Source organism: Bison bison, unplaced genomic scaffold, assembly GCF_000754665.1.
Source record: "Bison bison bison isolate TAMUID 2011002044 unplaced genomic scaffold, Bison_UMD1.0 scf7180017864297, whole genome shotgun sequence".
NCBI classification, from domain to species: Eukaryota; Metazoa; Chordata; class Mammalia; order Artiodactyla; family Bovidae; genus Bison; species Bison bison.
The window spans coordinates 5,904,990-5,914,520 of NW_011494869.1; the positions used below are offsets into that span (position 1 = coordinate 5,904,990).

The window sequence follows — 9,531 nt, forward strand, 5'->3', positions numbered from 1 at the left end:
TTTTTTTTTGCTGAGCTCACAGTGCAGCTCACTGGAGCCAGGAGAGCGGGGTGGGGGTGAGGGTAGTGATGAGCGAGGAAGCCAGCTTACCTACCATTTGTCTGACCTGGAATTTTGCAATCAAATAAAAGAAGTTTGACAATGGTGTAACAAAATTCTTTAATAAAATTTATAAAAAACAAATAAGAATAATTTTTGCAGCTTGAATTGCTTTCCTTTTCCACTCCCAAAGAAAATACAAAATTATCGGCACCCACACACATATTACACTCAAAACTATAGTGACATTCTCTACGTAGAACTACATTAGAGTTTAAATTGCTGAAAAATCAAGACAATTCTAAGAAGTGGTTGAGAGATGTTCCTTTTCTTCTAAAAACAGTTGATAGGTAGGGAAGTAATTTAGATAAAATTCTTGTCTATGGTTGTCAAAAGTTTCTTAAAAGATGCATTTCAACTAAAAGAAGATCCAAATTAATGTACTTCCTACCCTCACCTTCCTTTGCTAACACCCTTTCAGCGAGTGTTTTCTTCCTCTGCAAAGGAAAAACAAATTGGATTTGAAAAATATTCTCAAGTTTCATAGCTGAAATTTGGGGCAAATGTGTCCAGACCAGCTAGCATTCTCTATAAATATCAACAAAAGCAGGCTTGGGGATTCTGTGCTTTGGGTCCAAGGATCCTGGCAAGAAACACATGTTGAGATTCCTCTAGTTCAGAATTTCCAGGGGGTGGAGGTAGAGCCACCTCAACTGTCTTCAGCCTCAGCTGGCTCAATTGCCAGGCTTAGTGGCAATTGCCCCTGCCATCTCGAAGCCCATTTTTCACATTTGCCCTCTGCTGTGCCCTCTTGCCAGCTTCTGTCTTTGGCTACAGCACTTTAGGAACTATTCTAAGTCCTGGAATATATCACTCTTTTGTTTTAGCGATAAATAAACATTAGAAGTCTAGTAGTGGGACTTCCCTGGTGGTCCAGTGGTTAAGAATCCTCAATTCCCCTGTTAAGGGACGCAGGTCTAATCCTTAGTCAGGGAACTAAGATTCCCCATGTCTTGCAGTGCGGTCAAAAAAAAAAAGTTCAGTGGCACCTGAAACTCACCACCTTTTCTGGCCCAGCCTCCCTATTTAGAATCAAAGTACCTTGTAATGACATTCACATGACCAACACCCTTACTCAGAACAAGTTAACTGGATAGATGCCCATTACAAGTTACATACTCAGAAGATAAAAATGAAAAACCGTTAAGCTGTTAAGGTCTTAAGAGTACACAATACCCACACAGTACATGGCCAGCCTAAGACATAATCCTCTTTCCCTAAAAGGGCCCAATAATGTCTGCATCAGAGAAATGTAATAAAATTCAGAAGGAGTAAGAGTGGATCTCAGAACACAGGACATCAGTGCAGTGACGGGAGGAACAAAAGCACACAATTTACATATATATATATATACACACACACAGTAGGGAAATTGACCCCTCCCCTTCCTTTTAAAAAATGAGACAACGCCCTTAAGGAAATCTGTAAGTTCCTAGCAGAAACTTCTGAGACTGAAACTATTCTTTTGAAGTATTAAAATTTAGGAGTCTTTTGGACATCATCACCATGTCAACAATGATGAAAGGAAAAAGATTATTCAAGGAATAAGTCTAAATCGTTCTAGTACACAGATTAGATCTATGAAGTGGAAATCAGGACTATGCTATCACTGATCAGTCTCTTCTCCAGAAACGTATTCCAAGTGAAGGGAGCTGGCAAACAACCAGGAGTATGTTTCCCGCATTTTCCATCACAAGAGTGTAGGGACCCATCTCTCTTCCCATCAGTCTTGAGTCCCTTAGTCATCCTCGCCACCTCCATACATGTCCGCCAGCTTCTTGAAGCGATTGCCCCATTCATTCAGGTAGTCATAGTCCTGGTCTTGGTCTGACTCTGAGGAGTTCAGGGAGCTCAGAGTAGCAGCTTCGGAACCACTTCCTTCATAATCAAACACCAGCAGAGAGTCATAGGGTGGGGCAGTGGGGTCACTATCAGCTGCCTTCAGGTTCTACAGAAGGAAGACAATAGGATCTTTTATTGAGAGGAATTGCACACCTGTCATCTTAAGCAAAATACCTTCTCTTGGTGAATAAAGCAAAATGCACACAACACACAACAATGCAACCATCCTGCAGAAACACCAACAAAGTAAACTTAATACAGACTGGAAAAGAAGATGGTCATTATATATTTCTAATGAAAGGAAAAAGTCTGTAGTAGAATGTTAAAAGTGGTAAGTTATATGTAGGCAGGGGAGATGAGCACCAGCCAATCCAAATGGACAGACTAAAAACAGTCATTCCAGGATAGTCTTGTGTGCGTGCTAAGTCGCTTCAGTTGTGTCCGACTCTTTGTGACCCACTGGGTTCCTCTGTTCATGAGATTCTCTGTCCATAGGATTTACATTCTTTTCTTTATATATATTTTCATAATTTATATTTTTAAAATAGCAAACATTTTACTTTTGTAATTAAGAAACAGCTACAAGCACAAATAAACATAAATGGAGGAAAAGACCTGATCCAGATGTATCTAAAGGGATGGTTTAAACTGGCCCTTCCTGTTCTCAATTTTCTCTAAGACCCAGTGCTAGAATGGATCTGGCTTGGTCCTGTCCAACACAGCTGTGCTTTTAGAGTCCCTGGTGACGACAACTCCCCTAGAAAGCTAAAAGCCATGAAGTCTCACTGAAGGCCAGTGGACCATCAGACCAGCCCTGAAAATCATTCCAGTGACTGAGTAAGTAATCAGGTAACATAGTTTAAGGAAACAGATCCCACTGGACTATTATTTTCCCTGGTTCTTTGCTTAATCCCACCATTTCTTCCTCATCCTACCTGAAGCTAATTAAAAGTCCTGACCAATAACCTAAAGGATGAATTTCTTTCTTGCCTAACAGTTTGCTAGAAAGATTTTGGTCCTCTGCTCCACTCTTCCTACTTCTTGAATGGAAAACAGGCCCAAGGCCTGGAAGCGTGGCAGCCATCTTGTGATCAGGAGGCAACAAGCATGAGAACAAGGATCTACATGCTTAGATCATGCAGCAGAAAGATGGAAAAAGCTGATGCTCCAGCCTAGACTACTTACCTCAGTCTTCTATTTGCACAAGGTATCGTATCTATTTAAGCTTCTGGTATTTATAGCTGAATGCATTTCTGACATATACAGAATGGAAGCTATTTTTGTGGCCCTCAAGTAGCCTTGCAATTACACATTTAATATTACATCCCAGTGCAATGCAGGGAAAGAGACCCATTAGTGAAACCAAACTGAATCTACTTTGAATCTCTTTTTCCTTCCTAATTCTATTAAATCTTTTCAAACAAGTCTCAGTTTTTCAGTATAGACTTTGCAAATTCCCAAAGACTAATTCAAAGTGCTTTTAGTTCTGAAATTTAGATGAGGCACAAATTAAAAAAAAAAAATAGGTGGGGAAGGGGAGGTAGCTCAGGGATCATACAAGATGAAAACATGGTAAAGGAAAGAACCTAAAGACTTTTTCTCACTTTTGACGCAATTGCTTCTCTCCAAATTTACAGATAAGCTTGTTGTGCCTTGACTTTTGACTGTGCTTGCTTACTTACTTCATCAATAAAGTTTCCAATTTCATCAGGATTGGCAGGGCGGGGTCGGTACTGGGGCACACTCATGAGGGTTGGTGCCACGTCATTGCGAGTCACTTCAGGCCGAGCATCCAGGCCCCTATGTAACTGGCTCAAGTCAAAGTCCTTTAGAGAAAAAGTAAAAACAGGGTAAAGAGTAAAATAGAAACAGTCATAAACACAGGGTCATATATGGTTTACATATTATAGTACTGGATGAGGCCTTAAGTGTCAGCTGTATGATATCTACAACCATGTACCAATGTAATCTGAAATAGCAGTTTGTTTGTTTGTTTTTTTTCCTGAAATGGTAGTTCTCAACCTATGAATCTCCAAAAAAGCACTGGAAGGAGATATAACATAAAAGCCTTGTGAGGAACACTTGTGGGAAGAGATGGAGATTGTTTTAAGAACTTTTCAAAGGATATGATTATTAGATTATTATTCAACAAATATTCACTCCTTTCCCACCGTATCCTCTGTGAAAAGAACAGAAATCTATTTATGTGGGGCTTTATCCTTTGACTTGCTTTGACCAATGGAACATTAAAACATGTGACAGAGGCAAAGGCTTTAAGTGTACTTTTCCGGGACAAAGAAGGCAGGAATTACATGGAACCTATCTGAGTGCAGGAACAAAATAAATGTTAACAATGTTTATTAATGATGTTGGTTAATGACAACATCTCTTTTCTTGGGTAAGGTCTTTAAAAAAAATACACAAAGTGACGCGGAACTATTTTACATGTCTGCCTTCTTCTAATCATTGCTTCCTCCAAATAAAGAGATTGCCATTAAGCTTTGTGCCATGGTTTTCAACACCCACCTGATCTTCTTCTCCACCTCCTTCTTCATCATAGTAATACACATTGTCCCGGGTGTCATCTTCTGGGGGCAGTAAGGGCTCTTTGACCACCCTTCTCCTCCGAACAAGTAGCAGAAGCAGCAAAATAAGGACTGGAGTAGGGAAGAGAGAGATGAGAGCCACAAATCAGCAAGGATGTAAGCAGCAGCCAGCACAGACTGGATAGACAGCTGTTAGGCAACTTACATGTCTTCACAGCCCTGAAGTTAATATATGCAGCACAACACAGTAGACAAGTACACGTGACCTCAAGTGTGGTCTTTAATTGGACCTTAAACCCATCAGTCATTTCTCAAAATCTGGGGCAAAGTACTCTGGGAGCAGAAATGGTCCAAGTAAAGGCCTTGCAGCAGGAGCAAATTGGTGTGATTAAGGAAAGGCCAGGTCAGCGGAGGGACCTCTTGTGGACCTCTGGGGAGACTGTGGCTTTGATTCTTTGAGTTAGAGCTGTTGATGGTTTGCGACAAGGGCTGTATCAGCCTCAAGGTTTCTGATACATACATATTATTATTATTCAGTTATGGGGGTGGGGCACAGTCTATAAAATCACATAGCACACAATGAAAAAACATTAAAAAATTTAAAAATTAAAAATAAATGACAGCAAAAAAATTACTTGGCATATGCTTTATCTTAAGATAAACTTTAAAATCTATTAATTAATTTTCAAGGTTTTCATCTGATCTTGGGTTATATACAGTTAACATTGTAGAAGCAAAAGGCTGGAACACTCGCCAGCAGTACTTACTCAGAAAAGCAAGGATGCCTCCGAGGATCCCCAGGATGGCGGGAACTTGCAATCCTGCTTCGGCATAGACCGTGGCCTTCCTGCAGTTGCTGACGATCCCATCACAGTCACACACGTGCACATCAAGTGTGGTCACCTGGTCTTTGTTCTGGTTGTCTATGAGCTTGAGATTGATTTTGTGGTCACCCAGCTCTAAGGTTTTCTTTGGCTTCAAAATCAGAGACTCACGTTCTGGAGGAAGCAACAAAAATGAGGGGATTGGAAGAGAAAAAGTTCATTCCAGACTAAACTGATTAAGGAACTAGAGACATTCCAAAACCGAGTGAAGATGACAACTATTTGAGCTGCAGCTTAATAGGCAGCATGTCACAGACTAAGATGGGAGAAACACAAAAGGACCTTTGGTTCAATGTCACAAATGTAGAAGGGACCAGGAAACATACCTTAAAAGGAGTGACAAGTGGATACTGAGAAGCGAAATTCAGAAGGGCAGGGGAGGGGAAGCAGAGGGTCAGAGCAAAGTTTCCAAAATAAGAAAGGCTCTGGTGCCCACCTTGGTCATTGTACTCAATGGTCCAATTGACACTCGCCCCATGTGTCAGTTCTGCTGTAAAGGGGGAGGTGTTCGGAGGGAGATCAGGATCATTGATGTTGATGATGTGAGGCTCAGGATTCCTCTGGCAGAAGTCCATGGTCCGGGGTTCTGGTACGGGGCCATTGTCATTCACATCATCGAGGAACAAGAGCAGGGTGCCTGTCCCAGTGGCAGGTGGAGAACCTAGTACAGAGGAAATGTCACAGCTCAGGACGACCAATGAATCCCTACTGCCTCCCATCAGACCGAATCCAAATCTTGTTCTGGCTCTTCAGGGCTACAGGACCAAACCCCAAGCTCCCCTCCAGAGCCGCCCCTCCTGCCGGTCCCCAGCCACCCTCAACTCCTGGATGGGCAGACCTCTGACTTGCTTATTCCTCACTTTGATAACAGTTACTCAAGTTATTTCTCACACCAAGGACTCCCTCTGTCTTCATACATAACTTTATTCATCCATTAAATTTATCCTCTCTATGCCAGGGTGGGAGGTGGGTAGGGAAGGGAAGGAATGAGATGAGCTTGGGATTAGCGGAGGCAAACTATTACATATAGGATGGGTACACAACAAGGTCCTACAGTATAGCACAGGGAGCTGTATTCAGTATCCTATGGCGAATCATAATGGAAAAGAATATGAAAAAGAATATATATGTATATAACTAAGTCACTCTGCTGTACAGAAGAAATTACTACATTATAAGTCAACTATACTTCAATGAAACTTTAAAAATATATATTTTAAACCACTCTAAAAATTCCTCATCACAGGACTTCCCCAGGAGGTCCAGTGGCAAAGAATCTGTGCTCCTGATGCAGGGTTCACGGGTTCAATCCCTGGTCAGGGAACTAGATCCCACATGCCACAATTAAAAAGCTGCACGCCACCAGGAAGATTGAAGAGCCTACATGCAGAAACTAAGACCTGATGCAGCCAAATAAATAAAGAAAAAAAAAAATCCTCATCGCCCTCTATTCATTCACCCTCTCTGAACTTCCAAGGCTCTTAGGGTCATTATCACAGAGTTGAACCTTTTACAATCACTGCAAATCAATTTTCAAGCAAAATTTGGAGATTTGTACATATTTCTGTTTGTATTTCTTTCACATCCTGACATAGCACTTGGTAATACAAAAGGAAGGTCCTCAAGGAATCATAGGGGAAAAAAGCCCAGAGGAATATATCTCAAATCCATAAATATTTATACCTGGGTGGCTGTAGTGATTTTTTTAACCTCTTCAAAAAATTGTGAATTAAAGAAATTTACCATTTTAACCATTTTAAAATGTACAGTTCAATAGTGTTGGTATAATCACATGCTGTGAAACAGCTCTCCATAACTTTCTCACAAAACTGAATTCTGTACCCACTAAACAATTTCTCGTTTCCCCTTCCAGTTCCTGGGAACCACCATTCTACTTTGTCTCTATGAATCTGACCACATTAAAATCTCATCTAAGTGGAATCACACAGTATTTGTCATTTTGTGACTGGTTTATTTCACTAAGCACAATGTCCTTTGGGGAGAGAGAGGGAAAGAGACTTAACCAGAGGAACTAGCAGTTCTCTTTAACAGTAATTCCGCTTCTGAATATCTATCTGAGGGAAACACTTGCCCCCAGAGGCATGTACAAGGATGTTTACTATCATTCACAGAAATAATGGAGAACTGGAAACAATCCTGGTGTTTTTTAATGTGTGAACGGTTAAATTATGCTATATCTGCATAGGGCTTCCCTGGTAGCTCAGCTGGTAAAGAATCATCCGTGTAACATTTTACTGAAAAGAGGCAGATCTACAATGTGCCAAGATAGATCTCTGCGTCTTCAAGGCATATGTTCAAGGGAAAAAAATTAAACACGCATATGATAATAGTTTGTTTTGTAATAAAAACAAAAATAGGCTATAAATCAGACAGTAGTTTTATAATAAACCATATTTCCATATGTATATAAATGTATTCGAATACACAGAGTCTGGAAGGAGCCACACTTCACTAATGGTGATGATAATATAAAGAAATGGCAGTCCTTACAGAGCATAGAATAGGTTAGCAGGCACCCTTCCAAACACTTCTACATAAATTTAAGCTAGATAGAGTATTATCATTTTGTCGGATAAAAGAAGTAAGAGACATAAAAATTAGGTAAGAAATTCAAGTTCACACAGGTATTAAGCTTTGGTGCTAGGATCTAAGCCCAGGCCGTCTGGCTCCTATGGAGTTACAGAGCGAGTGGTAAAAAGGAACTTCTGCTTGACCTAAATTCGTGCACTTTGGACAATTATTTTGAGAATGCTTTAAGAATGAAAGAAAAAGAAATGCCTCCAAAAGGACAGGGGCAAGGAGGTAAGCTATTTAGGAGCGGGAGACGGCAAACACTCGATGGTAGGGGCATCCTCACCATTGTCAGTGGCTATAATCAGGGCCGTGTACGTGCTGTTCTTCACATGATCGACATCCTCTCTGTCCAACTCAGCCCGAGTGGAAATGGCACCCGTTTCTGGATTAATCTCCAGCCAGTTGGCAGTGTCCCTCCAAATCCGATACCTGGAAAGACACAAGCTCTGGTTTAGAACAGGAACAGCAAACAGCAGATGGCTGAAGAAGGTGAAGGTTCCTCTTTGTTGATATATACTTTGCTTCCCTATTTCATTAAAAAACAAAAAAATTACATCTATAGAAATTCTACCAGAAAGGTTTGAGGACCATCCACATACCCTTCATCCAGATTCACCCATTGTCAATATTTTGCCATATACATAAGTGGATGCACATATAGACATAAATTCTTGTTTTGCTAAACCATTTGAGAATAAGTTGCAGACACCATGTTCCTTTACTGATGAATACTTCAGTTTGTTTCCTCCTAATAACAGAGGGATTCTCTTATATAACTATAATTTGATTTTCAATTTCAGGAAACATCACTTCATACATGGTACATATTCAAACTGTCAGCTTCCTCAGAACTGTCCTTCACAGCATCCCCACTCACCCCTGCCCCATTTAGAATCTAATCCAGGATCGGACACAGCATTTAAATGTCAGATTTCTTTCTTTTCTTTATAAACAGCTTGCGGCCATGTTTTTCGTTTTGTTTTTAATTTATTTACTTGGCTGCTCCAGGTCTTAGCTGTGGCACTCAGGATCTTTCGTTGCGGTGCGTGGACTCTCTAGTTGCTGTGTGCAGGCTCATTAGTTGTGGCACTTGGGCTTAGCTGCTCTGCATGTGCCAAGTAGGATCTTAGTTCCCCAACCAGGAATTGAACCCATGTTTCCTGCATTGCAAGGCTGATACTTAACCACTGGACCACCAAGGAAGTCCCAGACATCAGATTTCTTTAGTTTCTCTCAGACCAGCCCCCAAAGGGTACAGTAATTCTCAACTGGTCACAATATGGCACCCAGCATCTCTGCCATGAGCATTTGGAGATCTGTGTTGATACAGTGACTTGGAGATGTGTTGCACTATTGGCATTTAATGGGAAGTGCCAGGGAGGGTAAAGTTCCTTCTGGTCCTACACAGTCAAAAATAAATAAATAAATAAAAATGCCAAGAAAATCTTGTTAAGCTGCATCTTATTAGGAATACCAGAATCAGAAGAAACATAAACACGAGAAACAGATACACTGCCCAGTTACCTGTCGAGGTCATGGAAAGGCTCAGAAAGGGAAATAAAGAA

At 40.8% G+C, this 9,531-nt stretch overlaps 1 protein-coding gene across 1 annotated transcript in view; it reads right to left on the bottom strand.

Moving 5' to 3' along the window:
- Positions 1 to 134: 134 nt before the first annotated feature.
- The window catches only part of CDH1 (cadherin 1, type 1, E-cadherin (epithelial)), a 74,244-nt gene continuing 64,847 nt past the window's right edge, over positions 135 to 9,531 (bottom strand). Inside the window, exons 11-16 of the mRNA XM_010850968.1 lie at positions 8,250 to 8,395; positions 5,808 to 6,032; positions 5,255 to 5,485; positions 4,468 to 4,598; positions 3,624 to 3,767; positions 135 to 2,047 (exon numbers count right to left, since the gene is read on the bottom strand). Coding sequence (XP_010849270.1) covers positions 1,838 to 2,047; positions 3,624 to 3,767; positions 4,468 to 4,598; positions 5,255 to 5,485; positions 5,808 to 6,032; positions 8,250 to 8,395 — 1,087 coding nt within the window. The 3' untranslated portion in view covers positions 135 to 1,837. The remainder of the gene's footprint in view (positions 2,048 to 3,623; positions 3,768 to 4,467; positions 4,599 to 5,254; positions 5,486 to 5,807; positions 6,033 to 8,249; positions 8,396 to 9,531) is intronic.